At 32.1% G+C, this 14,680-nt stretch overlaps 1 protein-coding gene across 1 annotated transcript; it reads right to left on the reverse strand.

Moving 5' to 3' along the window:
• Positions 1–5,377: 5,377 nt before the first annotated feature.
• gudu (Armadillo repeat-containing protein gudu) lies at positions 5,378–10,774 on the reverse strand. The gene is made up of 10 exons (XM_040727414.2): positions 10,169–10,774; positions 9,984–10,115; positions 9,040–9,136; positions 8,658–8,857; positions 8,232–8,601; positions 7,786–7,910; positions 7,054–7,518; positions 6,830–7,001; positions 6,464–6,690; positions 5,378–6,223 (listed from the first exon to the last, which is right to left on the reverse strand). The coding sequence occupies exons 2-10, from the start codon at positions 10,002–10,004 to the stop codon at positions 6,152–6,154; spliced, it is 1,749 nt and encodes a 582-aa protein (XP_040583348.1). The 5' UTR covers positions 10,005–10,115; positions 10,169–10,774; the 3' UTR covers positions 5,378–6,151.
• Positions 10,775–14,680: the final 3,906 nt, after the last annotated feature.

The following is a 14,680-nucleotide window of genomic DNA, read 5'->3' on the forward strand; positions in this document are numbered from 1 at the left end:
CTGTTTTAGTTTTGTTTATTTGGACACTAGTGATAAAAGATTATATTGGCAGATATTTATGCCACTTTATCAAGGAAGTCTTCGAAAATATATTCATTACAGCTCAGAAGCAATTTTGCAACCTTATTAATACTCAAAAATTTAATGATTTAAGAAAAATAACTAAAATCCTGCAAGATCTAATTGAAATATATATGTACACCCACCCGATTGTCATTACATGAATACAAAAAATATTTGAAAATATTGACAAGTTCTTGTTAAGATGCACGCATAACTTTCTCGAAAGAGACTAACAGAGGAATGAGGAACAATGTTCGGGCTATTGAAAGTGCAAGTATGCATAAAATTGTGCAACACATGTAAAAATTCGCCAACTTTAATTATAGTTAATTATTTAAATATATTATTTCTTAATAATATTCTTTAAGTTTGCAGTGTAAAATTCGCTTATATAAATATAAAGTTCAAAAAGAACTGAATTTACTTTTTAAATATTAAATTTCTAATTGAATTCTTTAATAAAGATAATTAAACAAATATTCTTCTAAAAAAATAACCATTTTAAATCATGAGAGAATAACAACTACATATCAGTCGGTGCAATAGCTGTAGAACGTAGATGAAGAACTTATTTATTTCTCTTAAATTTTTGTCGTTGTCGTAGATTTTTGGTATCTCCGCTCATTCCCTTGAATCCTTTAACTAAAACTAAAGCATTAAACCAATTAGTGCATCGCAATCGTTAGCCTGAGGAAATAGTATGGTCATTTGTTCTTATTTTTTTGTCGTAAGATGTCGCTTTTTCTATGACGTCACTCTGTTTTATATCGTACGTTTTCAACATTTTGAACAATAAATCTGAAATGTTCTTTCCGAGAACATGACCAAATGCCAAAAAGTATTTAAAGCCCGATGCTGTTCCAACGATATCCTCCAAGTTAAACTGGAACCTGATCAAAGCTATGGCATGAAAGCAGAGGCCAAGACATGCTTGAGAGGAGCATGGGTGTGTTGTGGAATCAAAGAGAAGGATGCAGGCCATGGTTAGGAACAGACTGTAGGGATCAAGAGAGGATCCCAGGCCCTGAGAGAAAAGCTAGACAAGTGGAAGTTACTTGATGCCACACAAACATCGAAGGCCATAAATGACTTACTAAAGAATCAGCCGAACCAAAGAAAAAGATAGAAAAAATTGAAACTGAACCTTCCTAGGGACTAGGAAGCCACTTTCATGGCCCTTATAAGCCCTCAATCAGATTGTTATCTCAGAGTCGGAGTGACTTAAAATGGTAGTCAAATTTAGGAGACTCGTACTCTCCTTCCGTCAGGGAATTCAATCCATATTTAAAAATTCATACTGATGCTTCAACGTCCGGGGTGGGCATCTCTTTTTCGGACGGGAGTTTGGAGCAAGGAGATAAAATTACACATCCATTTTCCTAAAAGCATAACTTTTGCTCAAATTTCCCTATACCATCTTTGAAGAATACAATTTATACCTACGGAGATGAAATCAAGATAATAAGATTCATGGATTACAACCATGAAGAGATATATTCACGATGAGTAGGGAATTTCAATACTTCAAATATAATTAGTAATTACTTTATTTGAATCTGTACGAAGCGTGGTATTATATTGAAATTTTGTTATTTCGATATTTATGTTAGTTATTATTATTTATTACATGTATGACGTCATTATAGTTATATTGAAGTAGTACACATTATTAAGAGAATTTTGCATATTTGCTTATACATCCTTTATAAAAAAAATATGATCACTCAAAACATACAAAATCGAACCAAAATAATTGGATATGCATATTTTTAAAGAGGTATTATTGTATATTAAACATGGAATATTCTTCTATAAAATAAGTTATGATATTTTTTATCACTATGAATGATTAATAAGTTTTAACTGTATAAATCTTAGTGTAGTTTTTCATCATTGTTCAGCCTAAAAATAGAAATATCTCGAGTTCAGAACAAGATACAGAATCAATAAAAACGTTTTTGTAATCATACAAAAACCTTTTGCATTAGTTTTATTCATCGTACATCAATACAGGTATATCCAAGCATTACTTATATTTACATGGGCCCAGAACATGATGACTTATATTTAGAACAAGAAAAACCAAGCACATGACAACTCGTACTAGACCTGAACATTAAAATTAATGATTATTTACTCTTTTCTTTAATTCTCTAGTAATCAATCGTTTTCGATTCTCAGAATTAAGGAGCAAAATTTTACTTCAGAGATATGAGTGTTGGTATTTTTCAAGTAATTAGGACAGACCATTACTATTCTGTTCTGACCATGAAAGAGGCAAGTGACATGCCTCATCATCGGAAAATGTAGCTTAAGGTTTTTTTATTGCTTTTATACAATAAACTGTACCCTCGGAGCCCAAAACGTTGTTAAGACTTTTGACTTCAATACTAGTTATTGTTCTAGTGTCAGCTTACCTCATATCTTTCAAATTTATTAACCAACCCATCAACACTGCAGTCAAGGATCGTAGTTTCTCCTTAGATAAGAAGATTATATTTTACTAGAATTTTATTCTTTATCTTTGACCACACTACAATACTTTGGGACTCCATTGACTTTGTGGTGGTTTAGCAAGTAAGAATATCATTACCGGAGTAATTATGCTCCAGCTAAAAAAAAAAAATTTCTTTGATAAATACAGAAGATAACTCTCCAATAAATCCTCAGTATTATTTCTTATATCATGTCTCGAAAGAGACTAACAGAGGAATGAGGAAAATGTTCGGACTATTGAAAGTGCAAGTATGCATAAAATTGTAATGAACAAAAAATAAGAAAGAGCACACAATTAATTACCTTTTTTCCTTTTCTAATTTGTAAGGGTAGTTTTTTCATTACAAGCATGTCGACTCTACTGATGAGTAAGACTGAGCAAAAAGTATCGATAAATAACTATTTTTATATTAGAAAAGAGAAAAGGATTACTCCGTGTCTTCTATTTTCTTTTTTGTTAATTATTTGCCAAATTATTGTTGTAATAACGTCACTCGCTAATAAAGAATCTATAGTTCGCCAACCTTAGTGGAATTGTATATCAATTTTTGGTGGAGGAACAGGCAAAGTAGAGCCTCGTATCGTTTTTCGCTGAGTCGTTAAGGAAGGAGTCGAGTTCTTTAAGGCAAATGGGTATAACAAGGCTTCTTTGCAATATCACCTGATATACTAATTTTTACTCTGCCTTATTATTTGATTAGCTAACAAAATAAAAAGTGGATAGAAAATTAAATGAAGGTCTATTCGAGGTAATGATGTGCAAAAATCCTTATACTGCAAGTCCAAGTCAAGTCTTAAGTCTTTGCTCACAAATCCAAGTCAATAAATATTTCTATCGAGTCCAGTTCAAATCCTCAGAAATTAAAATATACTTTTAAAGAGTAGAGGAGAGTGAGGATACTTGCTTGGGCGGAGATATGTTACAAATGTAAAGTTATCTAACCACCTTGTTCTTTTACAATTAAATATCTTCCTTTTATTTATCAAATCAACATAAAACCCGAGATGCCTAATGCTTACAGTTATAGAGAATTTCGAAATTGAAATTTTTGACACAAAAAGTAAACATTTTAGTAAGTGTTTGTTGATATATATTTCTATTATAAAACATGAGATTTTAATTTTATTATATTAAATATCATAGTCTAGCATGTTGTTGCATTAATTAACATGCTTGTAATATGTTATTAGTTTCAATATTCAGTTCACATCATTTATTCTGATTCCAACACTGTGGAGGAGACTTGTTACACCCCAGTTTTATTATATATTTATATAAATATATTATATTTAATTATGTTTTGTTTTTTGTGCAATTTCATGATATACTTTAATTATCAATCACAGTAAATAGTAAAAAAAAATATTATTTTAAATTTTATTATAAACTATGCTCAGTTTCTGTAAATGTTTTATTTGTTTATCTTATATATGTAATTAGAAGTATTTCCTTTATGCTGACAAATTGTAATAAAAAGTAAAATAAATGCTTGAATATAACAAATGGCAGTTTTTACATGTTTCCTCCTGATGTAACATGTCTAATCCTAAACTGTATCATGTCTCCTCCTGGTGTATCAAGTATCCTACTTTTGGTTAGTTTCGAAAACACCAATGAATGGCTATTAATTATTGCACTACATCAAAAATACTTTGGAATTATTTGTCTTAGGTAACTACCTATGTCATGCTGCCCGGGCGTTGAATTATCTTTTAAATTGTGAAACTTATGACAGTTTTAAAAAAATCTGCTTTTTTGTAACAGTTATCTTCAGTCTTCCCTACCTTATGCAACATCCAGCGAAATAAATGAAATGACTTTTGAGTAAAAGTTGATTCGTCAGTCTTAACTTTTAAGTTTTTTTTTTTTCAAGATTTGAGTTTTTTATTGTGTGATCAAGTCAAGTCACAAATCTTGAAAATAGATAATCAAGTTCAAGTCTTCACCTCTGGTTTAAGGTGTACAGTATAAAAAAACTCCTGAAGACTTTTAAAAATGGATACTAGGTATCAAATTGAATTTGATGTCGGAACATGTCAACTTGAAGAGGATAGAAAGATGCCTTGGAGATTTCATACTTATTTTGCAAATACATATATAAAAATACATCTATATATAAAGAATCTTGATTAGATGAACAATAACTTATTATGTATAATATAAAAAAATTACCTGGATTTAATGGAATCGATATCTTACCAACGTTTATTGTACAAATATCTCTTTATAAAGGTCTTTGATTTGTTATGTTTAAAACTATCAATACAGATCGAAGGCAAATGGAAAAAATCTTGATTTGCCGATATTATATGGCAAAATTTATGAATAAATATAAACTATACTATTTTAAATTATCTTTATAAAACTTTATTTTTCTTTAAATACAAATTGCTCAATTTTAGTGTTTTCTCTAATCTTTTTTTTTTTTTTTTTTAATAAGCGTTTTTGTTTATTTTTCATTTTGGCCAACTAAATCGCTCAAAAGTCCCAAGTTACTTATTACTTGTAAGTTTCTTTTGTCATAAAAAAAAAACACTGGATGATGATTCTAGACTCTTCGAGATAATTTGCTTCTCTTTTATCGATATTTTTGCCTACAATGCATATTCTATTCTCCTAATTAGTATATTCATTTCAAGTATAAAAATGTCTTATTCAATTATGTATATGTCTAATTTACATTTTTTGCTAATAATTTGTTGAATATATTTGTTTTATTTCATATTAATAACGTCTGTATCGTATCATTTGTCATTTTTAGTTTGTCTAATTTTCTGCATATAACTTCTAATCTAATTTCTTAATAATAGTTTATCGTTTTTCAGTTGCATTTTTATAATATTTCATATTTATTTCTTCACAGTTATACATTATATAATACTTTTATTTATCAATTCATTAATAATTTACTGACACGGGTGAAGTGATAATTAATCATTAGTTTTTGATGTATAACATCAACATATAACAACATATCATATTTGAAACTTAAGGGAAGAAATTGAAGAGATTTTAATGTTAATAGATCTATAATATAGAAATATGAATGGAAATTACTTCATGAGTTTCACAAAGTAAATGAAATATTCCTGATATTGAAAATTTTAACTATAAAGGATTGATAATTGAGATTTGCACTATATTTCGTTCGATGTAATCAAGTTTTACTTTGTTGCTCATACTCGTATAAAGTATATTTAATTAGTGCATTTATAAGAACTCCTATGGAAATAGTCATATAATTCAATTACATGTAGATTGTAGGTTGTATATACAAACATATTGTATCAATATTATTACCAAACTACTCATGAAAAATAAATACTTTTTTCATTTATTTGTGCTTTTTGTTTGGACAAGCTCTTGACGAGGAAGACGTCAATTTATAACTGAATTAACATCTCTAAAACTACTCAATCAAAATTAAACCATTTCCTATAAGTAGTAGTATTTTCAAGTTTTAATCAAAAAGTATCCATTTCGCTTGTTGTACTTCTCATCGGTCCATTTTATCAGTGTCAAGAATATTAGAGATACTTCATATTTTTATATTATGTGTCCTTTTGAGTAGTTCAAGGACAGGTTGGATTTTTAATTATCAAATTTGTTTTTCATATGCTGGTAACGAAATTTTTCACAGGCAAGTGCAAGCTTTCGGATATTCTGAAATCAACAATGTGATATTTTTAAGGAGGGGATTTGGTTTACATGTCGTAATTTTCATGGTTCTCATATACAGAAATTGTCTTAATTTCCATTTTGAAAATAAAATAAAATTTTAAAAAAGATCCACCACAACTTTGGAAATAGATCCAGAAATAATTTTTATAAGACTGATTTTCATGATTAATTATTAATTAAAGGAAAGGAATTTTTATAAAAATAAATATATTTTGAATGCACCTGTAAACAATCAGCTGAAGCCTCTTGGACTTCTTCATCTTCAGATCCAATGAGTCGGAGTAAATGGGGCACAACACCGTTTTGATGCATTGTCACACAGTTCCAAGGGTCTTTACTAAGTTGATAAAGGGCGATTGAGGTCGAACGATGAACATTTACATCAGAAGAGGTCAAATAATTGACCAATGGTGCAACTGCTCCTGCCTGTCCAAACAACGCACGATTCCCTAAATATAAAGGAATTTAAAAATGAAATATGTCAAAAATTGGTCTAAACAGTAAAAACTTATTACTAATAAGACAATAAATTGAAGAGTGGAGATCTACACTACTTATTTATTAGTCGTTTGTCTTTGTATGACTTACCTGACCATTCGCAACAATTAGCAATAGCCTCTGCCAATTTTGCTCGAAGTAAATCATAGTCGGTATCTGCTAGTTTTGATAGCTTCTCGATCACGCCATGATCCGTAATTACAGCCAAATTTTCCTTATCCTTAGCAATATTTGCAATTGCAAAACACACCGCAGCCAGAACCTGAAAAGAGGATTGCTTTATTAAGAACTATGATCTTACAAGCACATTTCACTTGTTGATCCTTGGACTCTAAAAGGCCACACATGAGCTCCAATCCACCCACAAAACTCCTCACCATATCCCCAGAGTTTGCTGCATTCTTAATACATGGACTCAGAGCCCAAGCAGCACTTGCTTGCACTTTTTCAGATGGGTTTTTTAAGAGAGACCAAAGGAGTCGAACTCCATCTTTTTGATGAATTGTTTGGAGAGTGTCCTTGTCCTGAGCACAGCTTCCAAGAGCCGAGCTCACATTAACAAGAAGTTCCGAGTGATTTGTTCCAATGAGTTTAATGAGAGGTGAGAGACCTTCACCTTCCGAGATACTTTCACGATTAACTGCGTTGTCAGCACATTCTGAAAGAGCTCCAACGACATTGGTTAGCACGTTGATTTTCAGTGTATTAAATTGGAGATCGTCTAGAGCTTCTGAATTCTCTTTCAAAATTTTGATTAATATCGGCATAAGACCCAAATCCTATAAAAGCATTCGAAAAAAAGGTTGATGTGTTTAAAGAAATAAAATAAATTGCGGATGTATTAAGTTTTGTTCCATGTTTAGTTAATAAATAACAATTTTGAAAATGAAAAGAAAATGTTTAGTTTCCTCGTGTCTCACTTGAATACCTTTCAATTAAGGTATAAAGTTTGAATTATTCTAAACATTGTAGAAATGTAAATAGTATTATATCATTTTTAACTCTTGAATTAAAAACATTTGTTATCACACTTAATTCAAACTTACACCAAATATCTCCACATTATCGTCTGTCGTAGCACATTTCCAAATGGCTCCAGTGACTGCCGCCATTAATTCTTTATTATTATGATTTGTACTTTCGCTTATTAGTTCAACCAACAGCTTTAATCCTGATGAAGATAGAAAGAAATAGGAGTTGTGATGAATGTTTTCAAAGTTCAGTAGTTCCCAACCTAGGAGTCGCTACCCTTAAGAGAGTCGTACAGACGTTACAAAAAGGTCACGAAAGGAGTACTAAGACTCCTTTATTTTATCGTCCTCCGGTGATTTCTCTGTACTCGTACGATTTCCAAGTTGAAAAGTTATGTATACAACCAAAATATTCCAATTTAACAATCTGCGAATATTTAGTAGCAACTCTTTGTGTGGGATGGAAGTATTTATATAAAGATTGGGAACCACTGTCTTAGCCATTTTGTAAAAATAAGTACCTCCATGAAGCTTAACAATCTGTCGACTATCATTTTCTTCAGCCATTTTAAAGATAGCAGAGGCGCATAACATTTTTAGCTCTGGACTTGTAGTTTTCAAGTTTTTGACTAGATGTTCAATCATCCCTTCAGACTGAATGACCATTCTAAATGCCTTTTCCGATGCACACTCTTGAATTGTTCCTACAACAGGGATCAATAGCGAGATATGCTTGAACTTAAAGAGATTTGCAATGAGAGGAAGACCTCCAGAGCGTTTAATGACATGCTTGTTTTTCTTGGATTTGGATAAAGACCAAAGTGCAAAGGCACTTCCTTTGGCAACACGTAATTCCATGGGCAATTCTTTGTCTGAGCAGTCAGGCGAAATCTATGAAGAGTATCGTGTTATTTAATATTTTAAATATTTATATTATGTATAAATACTTTGGATATATTTATATTTGACATATCAAATTCCAAAAGGTCAATCAACTTTGGGATTCCATTGTTTTTTCTGACAATTTTTCTAGCCTTACGAAATTTAGCAAGATTTGCTAAGGTTTCTGAGGATAAAAACTGAAGTTCTTTGTTTGGATCGGATAAAGTCGTAATCATGAGCTCGATTCCACCCATCAGTGTGATACCTAAATCGTAATAATTTTATTAATGAATAAAAAAAATGTTAGGATAATATGAATTTTAAAGATCCACTTTTTAAAAGTCAATCAATAATTAATACATATAGATATATATATATATTTTTTTTTTACTATTTGAAGGATTTTTGACTGAAGAATAAATGATAAAATGTTATTTGATGACTTACTTTTTCGTATTGAAGGGTGAATGGTTATATCCTTTAAAATTTTCAAAGACCCAATTTTACATTTGATGTTATCTGTCTCGAGAAGATTGGCTAGAACCTGTAAATTTTTTGATAATTAATCATCCTTAGATTATACTATAACAAACTTCAACAAAGGCTCAATTGAAGACATATTTTACCGCAAGGAACATTATCAGGAGTTTTAAAAAAAATTGAATATAAATAATTACATATATCATAGTAGGGAAATGGACAGGTTAACGCACAGATAGTTGGCACACTTCAATGTTCTACGAGTTGTCCTTCAGCACTTTCGTGCACCTAGTAATACCTTTAATATCATTTTCTGAATTTACTCCCTCAGAGAATTTTTTTCGTATTAATTAATTTTCTTTTGAAATTCAAGTATTTAGTTTCACTCTTAATTTAACATTTTATTTTTTTGAAAATATAACTACTCGTGATTAATTTCAGATTTAAATGTAGTTCATCGGTTAGGTATTCCATGAGATATTAGTATTGGAATTCAAAGAGCAGCTGAAGGCAACACATTCTAATTGGGCAACTTGATATATATAAATATGTAGAATTTTAATATGATGAAATATATAGTTATGCAATTATTTTAAAAATTGTGGATCAATAATATAATAACTATAGTCTGGAAATACGAAAGCGATAAATAGCAGCTGATTTGATTGTTTTATTAGGCTAATTACCAAATGATTTCAAGGCTTTCTCTGATTCTTTTCGGAAGAAAGGTTACGTTCCCCCCTTGATCTTTTAATCGAAAATTATGCATTATATAAGTAATGAGTAAAATTAAAAGACAGAAAAATTCGAGTAGTATTTTATGTACTTATAATTACTTACAAAATATCGCGTTTTATGAACATAAACTGATATAAAGTAACATATTAGTTAATGAAAAGAATGAAACATACCTCTAATCCACCAGCATCCATTATAGCAATTTGACAATACTCTTTTTTCAGATCAAAATCTGCTAAATTGCAAAGTGAAATGATTGTAGCAGTTAAATTACCGATTTTGAGATAGCGTATAAGCTTTTGCACCTGTAATGGTGACTGAAAATATTAATGCTCCAGGGATTGATATCATAATTTACCTGCCAAAATTCCTGTGGTACATCCCCTTGTGCAGCAAGGGATTTAACATCAGTAGATATGACTTCGTCATCTGACGAACTTTGCTCAGAACTAGATGAACCTTCATCCGATACAGCGATTGATTGATGACGATTCAGTCGAGACGATCTAAAGCATGGAAGTGAATTTTTTCAAAAGTTAAAATATGAATCCCTTACTATTACTATATAATTGTTTTCAATTATATTTGGTTACTACCCAAAGAAAAAAGCATTTATCGCATAAAATCTATCTATATTAATAAAACAAAGTCCAACTGTGCGTTTGTCATATATAAATGATACTAAAATTCTCCGCTAGGGGTACCATACATATTTACAATATCCCCCCTTTTGGCATAACAAACGATTCCTTTAAATACAAATACAAACGATCCTTCTTTTCAAATCCCTCTTCAAAACTCCACCTTTCGTTTTTGTGCCAGAGGCACGTAGGCTTGTTTTCCTATTCTTACGCTCACCCTTCTCCCATTTCTCTTGACAATGTGTGCCCCTCCATTGAGGTCTGGTACCTTTTTCGCTGTCCTCTCTCTCCAGGTTTCCTTCCTTAACCCCTCGATGATGTTCTTTATAATAATTTTCACTAGCCTTCCGTTGCTCTTCCTCAATTTTTCTCACTTCCTCATCATTCAGGTTCCTTATAATCCTTGACACCTTTGTTATGAACTCCCTATTAAAGAGGAGCTGAGCAGGGGATTTCCCATTTTGCAATGGAGCTGACCTGTACGCCATTCTACATCTCCATTTTTTTTCAAAAATGTATTCATCTCTATCATATAAACCATTCTAATGTGGCTGCTTTGGACACGAAAAAGTTTGATTAAACACGCACTCCTTTGCAAAATCCAAAAATTGGCCCAATTTCTTCCCGCAAATAAATTCGGGAAAATAATCGCAAGTCCAAACTACCGCCGGCGCTTCCTTTTCTGTAGGAGCATCCTACCCTTTTCCTTTCTTCGGGTACAACACTGTACCTAAGCCATGTGCAGACGTATCTGTATTCAGACGATGCTTTTCTGTCATTCCTTGCCAATACTTCTATTTTCGAAAGTTCCATTTAAATTCACTTGAAACATTCCTTATGCAGCTCGTCACATACATAATGAACATTTAGATTCCAATCTAACATCTTGCTGGTCCTACCTTTTCATTGTTTTTACTTTCATTGTATTTATATATTATTCCTGAAACAGCGTAACATTAGCTCAAGTATCTAGCTTTACTTTGACGGGTATCCCATGGGCCAACATGGTAATGTACCTTGCTGTACCACACTCTTCCTCCTCAATAGTATCTAAAATACTGTGGTGAAGGGTTTATCTCTTGAATATCTGGTGTTTCCTCCACCACCTTCTCAACTCTTTTGTTTTTATCATGGTTCCTCCAGCCGTATCTCCTCTCACTACTAGAGTAGCTGGATGCGGTATTATTGGGTTCATATCCCCATTTGGAGTCAAAGTATAAGTTATTCCATTTTCCGGAATAATTTATCCCACTTCTGACACCATGTAATATGTCATGTCTGGCAATAACAACTACTCAAGTTATCTACTTATCGTTTATTATAGGACGTCTTCTGACATCCCTGTCCTCTACAAAACTTCGCAGTATCCATACATATATTTGATACATTAATAATAAAGTACTCCACTAGGGGTACAATACATGTGTACAACAGTCTCGCCTCAAAGTTCATCCAAATCTCTTCCTCCCCATCTTAAGAATCGGTGTCATTTCTTCACATTTTTAGAATACATAAATGAAACGAGACTCCAACTTCTTACGGCAAAAATAACAGTTTTTCTCTTTAGGATTTTCCTGTGACTTGTTTGTGAAAATACAATACGTTCCTAATCTCTATAACTCACCCATTTTTGACGTGTATCAGTGAATGGATTCTTCCAAATGACTATTGTATCCGCATCATCCATGCTATTACTAATGGCCTTCGCCTTATGATTGATGAAGGGTTCTTCTTTTCACGACCAATACAAACAGTCAAAACTTGCTTAATCATTTTTTTTTTTTTTTTTTTTGAATGACTTCTAAGATAATTAAAGCAGGGATCAAAGGACCAAGATAATTACTTTTGAAATCTCGTGCAGAGAACATCCACCGTGTTCTATGGGATAGAAAGAAGTTATTCAACACGGGGCTTCTTTCTGATACATATATATTGACCTACAAAAGTAATCCCTGCATTACTAAGGGTCTCACTCCTACGATTCCGTCGAGGATTATAATTCAGTGGTTAGTTTGAACCTAGTAAAGGGAGGACATTCTCAAATGATAGAGCTCCATACTGTGCAAATCTTCCTCCAAAGATGACCCGATCTTTTCACCACTCCAAACATTTCAGATGGGCCCATATAGATCCGTTCAGCAAATCGACAACCAATTTGTCGTAAAAAAAAATTTCATTTAAATTGCCCAAAAATTACCAGAGCTGCTGAGTCGTTTTAATCACGAAAGAGTTGGAGCTTTAATCCTCAACCATGAAACCTATGCTCTTGCATGCCCCCATACTAAATCTTCCCTTAATTTATACATTCATTCACATATCATCTTTGAAAAAGGAACGTATCTCAACAGATGGAACGTTTTGGGATGATATTGATATCCCAGGCCTTCAGTTTTTCAAGTCTAGTGAGTGGGGTATTAGTGAGAAATCTAATACCCTTCTGTATAGTAGATAAAAATTTTGCCTTATTTCTTCTCTCAGGATCTGCAATGTAGCAAGAAACTTCAATTCCTAAAAGTGAGAAAGACTTAACAAAATATAATTCGTTAAGACCATCACATGTCTTAAGATAGTGGCCACAGTTGGATAAGATCTGAGTCTTCTCAATGTTGATGGAGAGATCCGATTTTTTTTTTTTTTTTTTAATTCTGAAGGACTTTGATGGCGTGAGAGATGGAATAAACAAGTTTTTCTTGTGTTTTCGTTAGAAATAAGGTAAGAGCATCCACTTATAATAAGCACTTGAGTGACTTTTCATTTATTTTCAAAACTTCAAGGCTAGAGTTGGAGTCGATAATCTCGTTTAAATCAATTTATTGCGATTAAAAAGAGGGATGGCGATAGCAAATCTCCTTGCCCAGCTCCACGCTGAATGCAAAACTTAGAGTGAGCACCAGGAATATCAATGCTCGATGATGAGTTCCTAAGAATGGCTGAAACAATGATACCAGTCCCATCCGTCAGTCCGTACCTATATAGCCATTTGACAATGAACTTGTGTGGGACAGTAGCGAATGCCTTTTCGAAGTTAACAAAAGTTGCAGTGTCTTTGGTTGATGCATATAAGTCTATACCATCATGTATTGAGAGCGGTATATACTCTAGCAGGCATGACCCAACAAATCCTTTCAGATCCGTTTATATAATGCATGGAAGAATTCTGGAAAGTCTTCTATTCAATATTTCAGTGATTATTTTATGTGAGGTATTCAGGAGGGAAATGGGTCTGTAATTTTTAATGACATACTTCTACATTTTCTACTTTAGGACTAAATTTAAGGATCCAGTGCTCATGAAGTCAGGAACAAGCCCCCTCCTTGAATATTTCCTTAAAATACTTCTTCGAGGATTCATTGTTGTTAAATTTATTACTGGAGATTCATACCCATTCAAACTCAAGACTACATTAATGTGTCAGTCATAGTGATCATAGTATTGTTGTCCCACTAACCTTTTGATCACTAACTTACTAGACATCTTACTAGTTTCAGCTGCTTAAATTTAAATAAAAAGTATAATTTATAGGGTATGTGTGTTGTTTAGTAGGCTCTGATTGTGCACATCATCTTATGAACATGTTTTGTCTGTTTGCTCGTATCGTACTGTTTATTGATTTGGAGAAAGATATAATTTTTTTTAATTTTCACCCAATAGCAATGGCTGTTTTTGACCAACAGTTAAGGAGGTTATTTTGTAGAGCACAACCTAAGTCGTGTTCTTAACTTCTCCCTCTGAAGTTTTCATTCCCATCTATCTTTAGTGTAAATAGTTTTAAAAATGCATAAAAAAATTGATATATAGGAATTTTAATACAATTACAATAATGTTATTTTAAATGTAGAAGGTTCTCCTCTTTATAGGAGTAATTCATCACCCCTCCCCCAAAAAAAAAAAAAAAAAAAAAATCATCATCATCATATAACAAGTAGCTGATATTAACCAAGATACTTAGAGACAAGGTAGGTCAGAGACGCTATTTTCATGAAAATTTTATTGATAGACACGCCCAATTGTGTGACGTCATATATATAAAATATCTACTTCTAAACATAAACAATCATCTTTACTTAAGTAATTTCTCGTGGCAAATGAACTTCTTAACAGAAACAGCTGACTATATTATGTTTTATTCAGCTAGGGAGTGCTTTTATTTATCGCCTTGACATCATATCTGCCTGGCGAGGTTAAAAAAAATGATGACTGGCCTATCTTGTCTCCAAGTATCTTGATAT

The sequence above is a fragment of the Lepeophtheirus salmonis genome, chromosome 1 (genome assembly GCF_016086655.4).
Source record: "Lepeophtheirus salmonis chromosome 1, UVic_Lsal_1.4, whole genome shotgun sequence".
NCBI lineage: Eukaryota > Metazoa > Arthropoda > Copepoda > Siphonostomatoida > Caligidae > Lepeophtheirus > Lepeophtheirus salmonis.

Excerpts from the sequence above, each read along its gene's own strand:
- gudu (XM_040727414.2), bottom strand. The coding sequence starts at position 10,004 with ATGGATGCTGGTGGATTAGAG. Across the intron at positions 8,602-8,657 it reads CAAATATAAATATATCCAAA|ATTTCGCCTGACTGCTCAGA; the intron begins GTATTTATACAT and ends TACTCTTCATAG. Across the intron at positions 6,691-6,829 it reads TAATTGTTGCGAATGGTCAG|GGAATCGTGCGTTGTTTGGA; the intron begins GTAAGTCATACA and ends CTTTATATTTAG.